Consider the following 14,664-nt stretch of genomic DNA (forward strand, 5'->3'; position numbering starts at 1 on the left):
TGTACCATTAGTAATTAAGATTAAATAGTTTAGTATACTGACCCACATACACTTAGTCACGTTTTATGAAATGTTTCCGAAAATAGCTCAACGACAATCAAACACCTTCGAAAAGAAATAAACAAAGAAGTACCCACCAGATATGGGAACTCAACTGCCAAGAAGTCGTTGAACCAAACGTAGTTTAAGAAACTTTTGAGATATGTTAAAAAACTAAATAAAAAATATAGAAAATGTTTCTACCTTCTGTGGTTTCTTCATTTTGTAGTAGATAATATTAAAACCAAAACAGAAACACGTGCCAGGTGTGAGAATCTGAAACTATTTATACCGCAGTTAACAATTTTACTCATAACATATTTAGGTTGACACTCGACCAAAACACTTCACACACATTCACCATGAGGATCCCAATCGTCCTGTCGATTCTGTGCATCTCTGCTGCTCTGACCTTAGCTGAGGATAAGGCGCAAAAGAAGGATCACGAAATCCTTGAGCTTCTTAAGAAGGGCGATGAGGAGTTGAGGAAACTAAACCACAAAGTTCATGATTTAAGCAACTCCCAAAAGGGCATTGAAGTGAAAATCAAGCAGCAGCGCGAACAGTTGGAGGGTATCACCCGTCTCGAGGAGGGTTTGGTTAAGATTCAAAACGACACTGCCCACAGCTTCCAACTGACTGCAAGTGGGGTGAAGAACCTCACCGCCAATATACGTTCCTTCGAAGCAAAGAACGATAAGGCACTACAAAATCTGGGCAAGGTTGAACTCCAGATCAAGGAAGTAATTGGAAAAGTGGATGCCAATCAAAACAAATATGAAAACGACATCAAGGGCGTATCCAAGTCGGTGGAAAAGCGTTTAGACGATCTCAACAAGTTGCTTAAGCAATCCATTATAGAGAAATTGGTTTCACTAGATCGGACGGCGAAGAAACTGGAATCGACCCAGAAGAACATTGAACAGAAGGCTTTATATTTGGATGAACTGAATGAATTGGCTGGCAGAGCCAACTACAAGGTAGACCACTTGGAGCAGAGTCTTCAACAACTGAACTACACCCAAAATCAACGATTGACTGGCATCTCAGTGTCCGTGCATGAGGTTGAAGTGGGCGTGGGACATCTCGACAAGAAACTGGCTGAGTTGCTGGGCAACCAGCAAATTATTGAAAGGATTCTCAAGGACTGCAACAAATGGAAACATCCCAACAAACCATCCAAACCGGAGAACATATGGACACCACCCCAACCAGATTATGGACAATCCTTCGGGTGAGTTTTCTATTTTGAAATAAACAAGTAGTTGCTAACGTATTCTTTCAGTTTCCAACAGGAGCAGGTCAGCTACGCATCTGCTGAAGAAGCTGCCCAACTTCACAAATTGCTGTATGGCAAGGACGAAAACTGATGAAAACATTTCTAAAACCTAAATAAAGATATGATAATGATTTAAAATTTGTTTATTTTATTTTTAATCTGTAACATTTAAAGAAATGAAATTATTATTTCATGCATTACAACCTGCTTTGAAAAATCGCCATAAAGTATATGTATTCTTGATCAGCATCCAGAGCCGAGTCGATCTAGTCATGCCCGTTCGTCTGTCCGTCCGTATGAACACCTAAATCTCGGAGACTATAAAAGCTAGAGCCACCAAGTTTGGTACGTAGACTTGTGTAGTATGTGCAGCGATCAAGTTTACTTCCAATTTTCGCTACGCCCCTTTCCGTCTACTCAAATAAGATTGAACCGATTTTTATACAGATTTAATACCGAGAATCATCTATTTTCATCGGGGAATGGGCCGTACCCACCACTGATATAAAGAATTCCACATATTTTCAATGATACTTAAGAATTTAAATATTAATTAACAACATGTTTATTTACAGATTATTCATATCGTCACAAAAAATGTTTGAAAATTTTATTATTTTTGGGCTTTGAAACCTTGACCCGCCTTTATAAATTCACCCGTAGCCATAAGACAAACTGTGAAAGGACGTTTTCGATTTTGGTTATCGTAGACGTCAATTTTCACTTCGGCCTTATAACGCCCATTAAAGGGTAATCCTTGGGAAGTTATATTAAAACGAAAATCATAGGGTTCGAAGAAATACTTTGTCTAAAATGAAATTAATTCAAAATTTGAAATTCGACCTTTGTATATTTGTGTATGAAAACTTACACCAGGATAATAGACACATTTTTCCTTCATTGTGTCCTTGTTGATTATGTGTTTGGTAAAGTAAATGTAAAAATAATTTTCTGGATTGTTAGACGCCTCGCACAGATCTGAAATGATTATGTTGTAGATCGTTGGTTGCCATACCCCTACTTCCCAATGGTACGCAGAGATGTGTCCCTAAATAAATCATTTATTATTTGTAGAATAAAAATTTGTTAACTTTTTCCTACCTCTAAGCGATCAGTTGGCTCAATATTCCATGTAGAGGCAACGGATAAATTGCCTGATAAATTTACAATATCATTGTCCATTATTCCATGAAACTCCGAAAAATTAAACATGGCTTCTGGAGCTAAAACGTTTTTGGGTTGTTTCTCACATTTTCGTATAACTTCCGGATCATCCAGTAAAAATTCAAAAATTGTTCCTTGCAAATCACGAACGAAAATCAGGACGAAAAGAACTACTAAAATGTGAAACATTTTTAATGCGTTAACTTTTCAATTGGAATAATTTCTATTAACAGTCGACATCGGCTTATATATATATATAGAAAACAATTGAAATAATTACATTTATGTTAATTGCTATCAGCAGAGTCCAATTAACATTATTGGGGAGTGGTGTTGAGTTATTTATGTAACGGCAAGCATATAATTAATAATTAAACCTTTGGCAAGATTTTAGATATTTTAGACGTAAATAGATTAAGGTAATAGACACTCCCCTTTGACCGATTCGCTTCAATTCTTTCATTTCAAATACAACATCAATAGCACACAAACTGATAAGAATAAATAAATCACATCGTTGGTAATCTTGATGTTTTTTGGGTCCAAAAATAATAACCCACAAAGTGACAAAAAAAATAAAAGGTTATACAAGAATGAAATGACACAGCCAAGAATATTATTCAGGGAGTATTACTGCGAGGACACAAATTTTCAAAACTTGTTTAATCTTGGTAACAAATGGTACAAAATAGTTTAGGGGACACTGCGTATACGTAATCATGGAGCTGCATGAAGCATTTAAATACAACTACGAGCTAAAAATACCACCAAAACAATTTTGCACGAATTCCACTTTAGTTAAACCTATTTGCATTAAATCTTGAGTAAATCTGCAAAAAATTAGTTACGGTATACCAAATACAATACACTTATTCACTCACTAAGAAACTTCAAGCGCACAAAGCTTTTAAAAATCGGTCAAACCACTGACACAACAGATCAAAATGGCTGGGCTTAAATAATTAAATAATAATTGATTCATTGCTTAAATCTACTATAAACCTTTACAGCCATTGAAAATAAGTAATGTCACAATGAAATTCTCGGCTTGATGCCAAATAATCTGCGATTGGCGATGTAAATCATTCTTCAACTTTATCATTGCTTTTGGTGTTTCAATTTCGAGAATTATAATAATAATTATAATAACACAATTCATCTAAGTTCGTGCTTTCCCGGTTTAACATTCGTTTAACAATCAAAGAGTTTGAAATTTAAAAGAAATCACTCAACATGCGATTGATAATGCTCAGTAAACACACGTGTTCTTTGGGGTCAAAACATATTTAAACCAAGACGGAGACTGACAAAAGACACTTGCACTTGCAACTTCAATTGGGAAAGATGAAAGTTCAGCTTGTAGCTATTCTTGTTTTGGTCAATTACTTTACCCTCAGCTCCGCCCTTGTGGAGCAGGGCATTGACGAATGGTTGAAACAGGCGGCCGAGGAACTGGGTGAAACCAACAATCTCCTGAAGCACATTGACACAGTTAACGGCCAGATCAAGTCGAATCTCGAAGAGCAGAGGAAGGCTCTGGATGCAGTCGCACAGATCGAAGAACTACTTGCCAAACAGATTGCCTTTGAGGATGCCAAGTCAGAGGTGTTACTTGAAGCGTTCAAAAAGATTTCGGTGAACGGAGAAGCCCATGCCGAGATCACTGGCAAGGAATTGAGAGGATTGGCCCAACTCCAAGAAGGTACTAAGCAGTTGATTGTAAGCCTTGAACAAAAACTACAAGGTTTTCAACGTCATGTGGTGAACAGTGCTCGTGGCATTGACCAAAGCATTGATCAGTTGACCAGACTGGTAACCCGAGCCATTCTCCCCCAGCTAAATGGTCTCCAGTGTTCCTTTGATAGCCTTGAGACGTCTCAAATCAATATTGAAGTAGAACTGAAGAACTTGGGCCGGATCAAGGATGTCAGTGATAATACGAATGCCAAGTTGAGTATCTTGGAGCATCAATTAAAGGATTTAAATAACACTCAGACGATCGGCCTGGACAGACTGACAGCAGCAGTGAAACATCTGAAACCATTAAACACTTGGGAGATTGAAGGAGCTCTAAAGGAACTGATCATCTCACAAAAACGCATAGAGCTTGATTTGGAATCCCAAGAGAAGCGTCCACAATATTCTCCAGAACCAGATTATTATCCTGAGATCTACGAGCCCAAGAGTCACAATTCCCCTCCCCAGGCAGAGGTCTACCCCCAGCATCAATTGAAACCACAAGCCGTCCCAAACCCACCAAAACAATCGCATCCTCAATCCTACAGCCACCAGACATCTCACGCTCAGCCTCATATTAAACCTGTGGACTTAGTTCAGGTTTGGAGCATCGCGGAACCCCAAAAAGGTAAGAACACTCATACTCACCATAAATTTGAAATTAAGGTCAATTTTATTCCAGGTGAAGTTCGTCGTGTTAGTGCCTATGCCGAGTCGCCTGAACCCAAACCGAAATCCAACAAACCATATCAACCCGTTGAGAAAAACCCGGTCTCTTGGCGGGAACCTCTACCCTGGCAAACAGTGTCTCCATATCAATCCGTTCCAGCTCCAGCACCTAAGCACCAGCCGGAAGACTATCGATCCATCCCCCATGAATCTCGTCCTGCCCCTCCTCAGAAAAGCGAACATCAGTCTAATATTCAACATCAAAATTGGAACGTCGCACCACACCAACAATACAAACCAGAAGCTCACGGTTATTCAGAAAATCATGGTCATTTAGGACCTCATCTGCATAGTCCCAAGCAATCTGCTCCCGTGCATCCAGGACCTAGACATTCATCCCCAACGCAAAAAGCTTGTAAGCACAAGAAGCCTCAAAATATACCCCACCATCCTGCTCCTAGATCGTACTTACCTACACCGCCATCATCACAACAACAAAGATACCAAGATTCTCCACCAAATCATCAAATTCCCCGTGAAGAAGAATCTTGGAGAGTCTGGAATGGAGCTGTCCCGCAATTAGAGGCTTACTGAAGTATTTCTGTTTTTATTGCCTAATAAGTTCTCCCGTACAAATAAATCAAACTGCGATTGGACGTTTTCGATTTTTCTTGTCGTAGACTTCATATTTAAATTCGGCTTTATAACGACCATTTAAGGGCAGTCCATGCGAATTTAATTTAAAACAAAAATCATAGGGCTCCAAGAAATACTTTGTCTAAAATGAAATTAATTCAAAATTTGAAATTCGACCTTTAAATATTTGATTACGGATGCTTACACCAGGATAATAGACACATTTTTCCTTCATTGTGTCCTTGTTGATTATGTGTTTGGTGAAGTAAGTGTAAAAACAATTTTGTGGGTCATTAAACGCCTCGTATAGATCTGAAATTATGATGTTGTAGATCGTTGGTTGCCATACCCCCACTTCCCAATGGTACGCAGAGACATATGCCTAAATAAATAATAAATTATACATAGGTGGAATGGAAATATCCTTAATTTTTGGAATTACTTTATTTGCGATATTGTCTTACCTTTATGCGATCAGTTGGCTCAATTTTCCATGTAGAGGCTATGGAAAAATTGCCTGATATATTTACAATATCATTGTCCATTACTCTAGTAAGGTCCGATAAGTCATACAATTCGATAAGTCATACAATTCGTCTATAGGCAAAATGTATTCGGGTTGATGAGAACATTTACCGAAAATTTCTGGATCATCTAAGATAAATTCGTAAGTATATCCTTGTAGTTCTTTAACGAAAATCACAATGAAAATAACAACCCACAATAGATCCATTTCTGATGCGTTAACTTGTTTAAAAGAACATATCCAAATTGTCAATCGCAATCCGTTTTATACTGTGATTTAACACATCAGAAAGAGCTGAAAATTCTGATATGTTCTGATAGTAATCAAGAATAACCAATGAACATTATAAGGGCGTGTCGCTAAGTTATATAAAGCTTAGTATATAAAAGTAAATAAAAATATAAAATCTTTTTTATCGCTGATTTGACGATAAGAGTAGAGCAACCTTATGGGCAAGGGGGGGGTTCTGAAATTGAATGAAAGCAGAAGGAAGTTTATATATTCCTGATCAGCATCAACAGCTGAGTCGATCCAGCCATGTCCGTCTGCCGTCTGTCCGCTTGAATTGTGAAGAAAATAAGAACGAATAAGGACGAAGCCTACTTTTGGGGAGAAAGAAAAAGTTTTATGAAAGAAACAGCCTCAGATTTGGTTCTCTATCCTGAAAACCTATCTAAAGAATACACGGCAACAAGAACTGAAATCCGGACATAGTTATATTTCCCTTAACTTACGGTCTAACAAGTAAACATTGCTATGTGTACCATTAGTAATTAAGATTAAATAGTTTAGTATACTGACCCACATACACTTAGTCACGTTTTATGAAATGTTTCCGAAAATAGCTCAACGACAATCAAACACCTTCGAAAAGAAATAAACAAAGAAGTACCCACCAGATATGGGAACTCAACTGCCAAGAAGTCGTTGAACCAAACGTAGTTTAAGAAACTTTTGAGATATGTTAAAAAACTAAATAAAAAATATAGAAAATGTTTCTACCTTCTGTGGTTTCTTCATTTTGTAGTAGATAATATTAAAACCAAAACAGAAACACGTGCCAGGTGTGAGAATCTGAAACTATTTATACCGCAGTTAACAATTTTACTCATAACATATTTAGGTTGACACTCGACCAAAACACTTCACACACATTCACCATGAGGATCCCAATCGTCCTGTCGATTCTGTGCATCTCTGCTGCTCTGACCTTAGCTGAGGATAAGGCGCAAAAAGAAGGATCACGAAATCCTTGAGCTTCTTAAGAAGGGCGATGAGGAGTTGAGGAAACTAAACCACAAAGTTCATGATTTAAGCAACTCCCAAAAGGGCATTGAAGTGAAAATCAAGCAGCAGCGCGAACAGTTGGAGGGTATCACCCGTCTCGAGGAGGGTTTGGTTAAGATTCAAAACGACACTGCCCACAGCTTCCAACTGACTGCAAGTGGGGTGAAGAACCTCACCGCCAATATACGTTCCTTCGAAGCAAAGAACGATAAGGCACTACAAAATCTGGGCAAGGTTGAACTCCAGATCAAGGAAGTAATTGGAAAAGTGGATGCCAATCAAAACAAATATGAAAACGACATCAAGGGCGTATCCAAGTCGGTGGAAAAGCGTTTAGACGATCTCAACAAGTTGCTTAAGCAATCCATTATAGAGAAATTGGTTTCACTAGATCGGACGGCGAAGAAACTGGAATCGACCCAGAAGAACATTGAACAGAAGGCTTTATATTTGGATGAACTGAATGAATTGGCTGGCAGAGCCAACTACAAGGTAGACCACTTGGAGCAGAGTCTTCAACAACTGAACTACACCCAAAATCAACGATTGACTGGCATCTCAGTGTCCGTGCATGAGGTTGAAGTGGGCGTGGGACATCTCGACAAGAAACTGGCTGAGTTGCTGGGCAACCAGCAAATTATTGAAAGGATTCTCAAGGACTGCAACAAATGGAAACATCCCAACAAACCATCCAATCCGCAGAACATATGGACACCACCCCAACCAGATTATGGACAATCCTTCGGGTGAGTTTTCTATTTGGAAATAAACAAGTAGTTGCTAACGTATTCTTTCAGTTTCCAACAGGAGCAGGTCAGCTACGCATCTGCCGAAGAAGCTGCCTATCTCCACAAGCTTTGGTATGGAAAGGACTGAAAAGTATAATGAATCAAACACTCAAGACACTTTCAAATTTTATTTTTGTATCAACATTAACCCTCAACAAATAAATAAACGAAAAAAACACATAAATGGTAAATCACAGATTAAAAATTCGCATATAATATGGATATTGTGGTAAATTTAGGAACAAGTTTTTATAGGATTTTGTCATTGTAAGTATAAAGATAAAAATCTTTTATAAAGAAGTAAGTAAAAGAAGTAATTGGGAATTTCAAAAATGAGTTACTTATTTAAGAATTAATTTAATGACAAAATCTTTTATCATAATAACAATGAAACATTGTTTTTTTTTGTTTTGAGAAATGAAATTTTATAATCTCTAATTGAATAAAAAAATGCAATCAAATATTTAGTGAAAGAATTGAGTTATACATACAAATACATATATTATAAATACAAAACAGGATTGAAGAAGATTGTCGTCCTCAAAAACATAAAAAATTTTCAAATCATTTAAATTCTGGTCAAAAATTTCAGAAAAAAAACAGTTTAACAGTGGACGAGGAAAGTACCAATACATATCTGTCCGTCTTTCTAGAGTCTAGATTCTAGAATATAGGTCAACGCAAACTCTCCATAAACCTCAAAGCGATCGGACAACTATATTATAAAGTTTCAATATTAAAGACAAAAATGTTTTTATTGTAATTTGTATTAAATTGAATATTGGTTAGTTTAATCTAATTATTAGCATCTGCGAATCACCATCAAATAGCTCCGATTGAAACAATCAATTGTCTGGCTGGACCAGATCGACACTCAATTTATATAGGTATAAATGAATAAAGTATAAATGAATGTAACAATATAAAAATTAAAAAATGAATGATTGAATATAAAACCATAACTCGGTATTACATGATTGTGAATTTGCGATCTACTATCCATTAATATCCATTGTCCTAAATTTCAATAGCAAAATATTGAAATTATTGAGTTTATGTGAAGTAAACTATCAAATGTTTTCAACTCTCTAGGAATTGTTTACATTATTAGTTTTTACTCTATGTAAATGAATGAATGACATTTGATTATATATACATATATAGGTATATATATGTGGGAAATGGTATTGAGAGAGAGCAATCAAAAGTGATAGAAGAGAGGAGACAAACGCGTAGTGGCCGAACATTCTAGTAGTAGTAGAGAGAGCAGGGCATAGGATCATTATATAAGTTGAGAGAGAGCTTGTAAAAGAGGCCGTGGTTCATTCGCAGAGAGACTGTCAACTGAGTCGCACGTCAAGGTCCATAATTCGTTTAGTGTTATTTCAATAAGTATGTTTAAATTCTATCAATATATTGAACTAAATTGTCATCAAGCAATTAAAATATTAATAAATAAATAAATACGTAACGATCGCTAAATGAACGCTACATTTTTGGGGGCTCAACCGGGATATTGTTTAAAGAAATTAACATACAAACATATAACACTGCGTGAGTGAAAGAGACAACAAATAAAGTTCTTCGAAGTGACAAAGGATAAACTTTTTGTGTCGGCATCATTGTGTAAGAGCAAGCGAGATAGGCTGTGCTAAATTTGTTGCATTAAATCGTTGGTGTCCAAATACGTTACGACGCAAAACTACACGCACGAGCATGTTTGGTAACGGACGGCGATCAGTGAATCTTTCTAGAACAGTCTAGAAATATTTGGACAGAGCGAATCAAGAGGTAAAACGTCAGCAGAGGCAGAGGCAACCCGTTGGCAGAGGCGAACCGTTGGCAGAGGCAACCCGTTGGCAGAGGCAAAGCTGGACGTAGCGTGAGGCAAAACGTCAGCAGAGGCAGAGGCAACCCGTTGGCAGAGGCGAACCGTTGGCAGAGGCAACCCGTTGGCAGAGGCAAAGCTGGACGTAGTGTGAGACAAAACGTCAGCAGAGGCAGAGGCAACCCGTTGGCAGAGGCGAACCGTTGGCAGAGGCAACCCGTTGGCAGAGGCAAAGCTGGACGTAGCAGAGGCAAAACGTCAGCAGAGGCAACCCGTTGGCAGAGGCGACCCGTTGGCAGAGGCAGAAGCTGGACGCGGCAAGAGACAAAACGTTAGAAGAAGACAGACAACCTGCTGGCAGAAATTAAACGAAGACTTCGTGGGACAGGAGCGGACTTGGGTAAATTTTTTGGGGACTATATGTATATACATAGTTCTAACCTTAATTGAATTTACTAAAACTAACCTTAGCATTAATTATTGGTATTGAACAAAGAAAATATTGTAATATGGAGCTTGACGAGGTTATGGCATTGCGAGTCGCAGATTTGCGAAATAAGTTGGCCGAATTGAACCTAAGCACAGTGGGAAGAAAACGTGATCTACAGAATAGACTTCTTACTCATTACGATATTCAAGACCAAGATAGCGAGGATGAAGAAGTAGAATCAGTAGTTACAGCTAGAGACGAATTGCCCATAAACAATTGTAGTCGATCTTGGTACACCTTAAAAGATGTTGAGGGCAGTGTATCCTATTTTTCCGGCACAGGTAGTCCCGACATTGATTCGTGGGTACAAGAGATAGAAGAGTGTGCTATTACAGTACAATGGGACAAGTTACAGACCTTTATATACGCCAAACAGTTGTTAGCTGCGGCAGCTAAATCATTTATTCGGAGTCAACATGGTATAAACAATTGGGAGATATTAAAAGCAGCACTGCGCAAAGAATTTGGTTCGAAACGATCAGCAGCTGAGATTCATAGAATATTATCGCAACGTTCTCAGAAAAGAGAGGAGACTTTGCATGAATATTTGTATGCGTTAATGGAAATTGCCAAACCAGTGAATTTGGACGATGAGAGCTTGATAGAATACTTTGTAAAGGGCATTCCAGACTCACAAGTAAATAAAGCTATTCTATTTCAAGCCAGGAATCTACAAGAACTGAAGTTTCAAATAGAAACGTATCAGAAAGTTCGTGTTTCACACAAGTCGTTAAACAAGTTTGAGGCTCAGTCAGGAGGAAAGATTAATCAGGGTAAAATAATTGATACATCTAAGAATCGGAAATGCTATAGTTGCGGTGATACATCACATATCAGACGAGACTGTCCGAAGAACGACCAAAAGTGTTTCAAATGTGGTAAAGTAGGACATCGAATGGCACAGTGCAAACTAGAAAATCCAATTAAATACGAGAGAAATACAAACGTGGTAGAAAATGAAGATGTAGTAATACAGCCGTCAAGCGAATTTACTCCGTCAGGGTTAGAACTTAAAAACATCGTATATTCTAACGTTATATTTAAAGGACTCGTAGATACTGGCGCTGGATTATGTCTTATGCGAAGAAATATTTATTTTATGATTGGATCGAAACCGTTATTAGGCGGAGCTAGACACTTAACAGGAATTGGCGACAGTAAAGTGTTGACTTTCGGTAGTTTTATCATACCAGTGAAAGTGGATGGTTTAGTTATGAACATAGAATTCCATGTAGTGCCAGATCAGGATATAAGTTTTGATGCTATACTGGGTCGAACGATATTGAACACTGTCAATATAAATGTAACAGCAAATGGATCTAGGTTTGCTATGCGCAACGATATAGAAGTTTGTCACACCTATAGTATGTCGAAGAGAGAACAAAATGAGTCAGATATTCAGTGGGCAGGAGATATTGGAAATATCTTCATCACAAATATTGAAGACAGGGATAAGAGTCCAGACATAAATCTTTCGCATTTAAACCATTTGATAAAAGGGGAAGTAGAGAAATTAATTCGGAACTACCAGCCAAAAAGAAATGCAAACGCACCAGTAAGCATGAAAATTATATTGAGCGACGAAATACCTGTGTATCAGCACCCGAGGCGTTTAGCCCTTTGTGATCAGGAAATTGTTGATAAACAAATTCAAGAATGGCTAGCAGAGAAAATAATTAAAACCAGTACTTCTGAGTACGCGTCGCCAGTTGTCTTAGTCTCGAAAAAGAATGGTCAAAAGCGTTTATGCTGTGACTACAGGAAATTAAACGAAAAGATTCTTCGTGATAACTTTCCCATGGCTCATATGGACAGCGTTTTAGAAAAGTTGCAAGGTGCCAATATGTTTTCAACTTTAGACTTAACAAACGGATTTTTCCATGTACCGGTAGTAGAAAGCTCTCAGAAATACACTTCTTTTGTTACTCAGAGTGGACAATATGAATTCCTGTATGTCCCTTTTGGTATTTCAAATTCACCAGCTGTATTTACAAGATTCATAATGGTTGTGTTACGAGATTTGATTAAAGCAAACGATTGTGTAGTATACATGGACGACATCATCATTCCAAGTACAGGTATCGATGATGGGTTGGCCAAGCTAAAACGCGTACTAGACGTGTCAGCCAAAAACGGTTTACGAATTAATTGGAGTAAATGTCAGATGCTACAACGAAAAGTCCTATTTTTAGGGTATGATGTGGAAAATGGTACCATAACGCCGAGCAAAGAAAAGATTAGAGCTGTTTCGAATTTTCCTATCCCAAATAGCAAAAAGGGGTTACAAAGATTTTTGGGTCTAACTTCCTATTTTAGAAAGTTTATTGAAAGGTATGCAGTAATTGCGAAACCGTTGTCCGATTTAATGCGTAAGGATTCTAAGTTTGAATTCAAAGATATACACAAACTCGCTTTCGAGGAACTAAGAGCTGCGTTGACTAAAGAACCTGTCCTTAAATTGTTTAACCCGAAATTGCAAACTGAAATACATGCGGACGCTTCAAAATACGGATTTGGGGCAGCTTTGTTACAAAAGCATCCAGAGGATAATTCATTTCATCCCGTTGAATATATGAGTCGTAAGACAAAATTGTGCGAAGAAAGGTATCATTCTTACGAACTCGAAGTGCTTGCTATAATTGGAGCACTAACCAAATGGCGTGTTTATGTCCTAGGATCTCGATTCACCATAGTTACTGATTGTAACGCATTTGCTATGACCATGAAAAAGAAAGATGTTCCTTTGAGAGTTGCTCGTTGGGCTATGTATCTTCAAGATTTCGATTATGTTATCGTACATCGATCAGGTACTCAAATGAGGCACGTCGATGCGTTGAGTCGTTTTGCATGTTGTATGCTTGTTGAGGACACTATTAAACATCGATTAAAAGAAGCTCAGTTGGAAGATGAGTGGACCAAGGCAGTAAGGACGCTAGTCGAAAAAGAAAGTTATAAAGACTTCTATATAGAGAACGAGATTCTCTTTAAAGACCCTAATTGTGAGTTGATTGTAGTGCCTTCGGCAATGGAACATGAGATTATTAGACTTGCACATACCCAGGGTCACTTTTCCGTCAAGAAAACGCAAGATTTAATCGAGAAATCATACTATATTCCAGAATTGAGAGATAAGGTTATTCGTGTGGTACATAGTTGTGTGGAGTGTATTGTTGTTAACGCAAAGGCTGGCAAAAGAGAGGGATATCTAACTTCGATAGAAAAGGGTGACAAACCACTTTGTTCTTACCATATTGATCACGTCGGACCAATGGAACTTACAAATAAACGGTATAATTACTTGTTGGTTATTATAGATGGTTTTTCTAAGTACGTTTGGTTGTATCCCACTAGGAGCACAGGCGTAGATGAAGTGATACGGTGTTTAGAAGTTCAAGCAACAAATTTTGGGAACCCAGTACGATTGATATCTGATAGAGGCGCGGCTTTTACATCGCATATTTTCAAAAAGTATTGCGAGGATCACGACATCGTGCATTTATTGATTACCACCGGAGTACCGCGAGGAAATGGGCAGGTTGAAAGGATTCACAAGATTGTTATTCCAATGCTAGCTAAAATGAGTTTAGATAATCCAGCTTCATGGTATAAATACGTTGGGAAAGTTCAGCAAATCATCAACGATACGGCACCTAGAAGTACTAAGATAGCTCCTTTTAGGATCCTAACCGGTATTGACATGCGTAGATCAGAGGATGTAAACCTTAAAGAACTACTCGATGATCTTCTAATCGAAGAACTAGCAGAACACAGAAAGAAAATACGAATGGAGGCAGTTGAAAATATAAAACAAATTCAGGAGGAGAACAAGAAGTCAGCTAATCTAAAGAGAAAAGAGGGAAAACGATTCAAAATAAATGATTTGGTTGCTATTAAGCGTACCCAATATGGCGTTGGTCTGAAACTCAAAGGAAAGTATTTAGGACCCTATAAAGTAACGGCAATTAAAAATCATGGTAGATATGAAGTAGAGAAAGTTGGACAGGCGGAAGGGCCTAATAGGACATCAACTGTATCGGAATATATGAAATTGTGGGGACCGTCATTCGGGTCGAATGTACAGTCAGGAGGGCCGAATGTGGGAAATGGTATTGAGAGAGAGCAATCAAAAGTGATAGAAGAGAGGAGACAAACGCGTAGTGGCCGAACATTCTAGTAGTAGTAGAGAGAGCAGGGCATAGGATCATTATATAAGTTGAGAGA

At 38.0% G+C, this 14,664-nt stretch overlaps 3 protein-coding genes and 1 long non-coding RNA gene across 4 annotated transcripts; 3 read left to right on the plus strand and 1 right to left on the minus strand.

Moving 5' to 3' along the window:
- Nucleotides 1-369: 369 nt before the first annotated feature.
- On the plus strand, nt 370-1,456 carry LOC137576040 (tropomyosin alpha-1 chain-like). The gene is made up of 2 exons (XM_068288891.1): nt 370-1,273; nt 1,325-1,456. Exons 1-2 carry the CDS (start codon nt 402-404, stop codon nt 1,407-1,409), a joined length of 957 nt encoding a protein of 318 aa, XP_068144992.1. The 5' UTR covers nt 370-401; the 3' UTR covers nt 1,410-1,456.
- Nucleotides 1,457-2,000: 544 nt separating this feature from the next.
- On the minus strand, nt 2,001-2,542 carry LOC137575190 (uncharacterized). Its single transcript, XR_011032128.1, has 3 exons — nt 2,420-2,542; nt 2,190-2,366; nt 2,001-2,126 (listed from the first exon to the last, which is right to left on the minus strand). It is a non-coding gene; the product is annotated as an uncharacterized lncRNA (long non-coding RNA).
- A 1,248-nt stretch (nt 2,543-3,790) lies between these two features.
- On the plus strand, nt 3,791-5,544 carry LOC137577017 (probable basic-leucine zipper transcription factor I). Its single transcript, XM_068290379.1, has 2 exons — nt 3,791-4,847; nt 4,902-5,544. The coding sequence occupies exons 1-2, from the start codon at nt 3,827-3,829 to the stop codon at nt 5,480-5,482; spliced, it is 1,602 nt and encodes a 533-aa protein (XP_068146480.1). The 5' UTR covers nt 3,791-3,826; the 3' UTR covers nt 5,483-5,544.
- A 1,666-nt stretch (nt 5,545-7,210) lies between these two features.
- Nucleotides 7,211-8,316, plus strand: LOC137577410 (myosin-11-like). The gene is made up of 3 exons (XM_068290877.1): nt 7,211-7,225; nt 7,266-8,083; nt 8,135-8,316. Exons 1-3 carry the CDS (start codon nt 7,211-7,213, stop codon nt 8,211-8,213), a joined length of 912 nt encoding a protein of 303 aa, XP_068146978.1. The 3' UTR covers nt 8,214-8,316.
- The last annotated feature ends 6,348 nt before the right edge of the window (nt 8,317-14,664 follow it).

Source organism: Drosophila tropicalis, unplaced genomic scaffold (genome assembly GCF_018151085.1).
Source record: "Drosophila tropicalis isolate 14030-0801.00 unplaced genomic scaffold, ASM1815108v1 contig_1187, whole genome shotgun sequence".
Lineage (NCBI taxonomy): Eukaryota > Metazoa > Arthropoda > Insecta > Diptera > Drosophilidae > Drosophila > Drosophila tropicalis.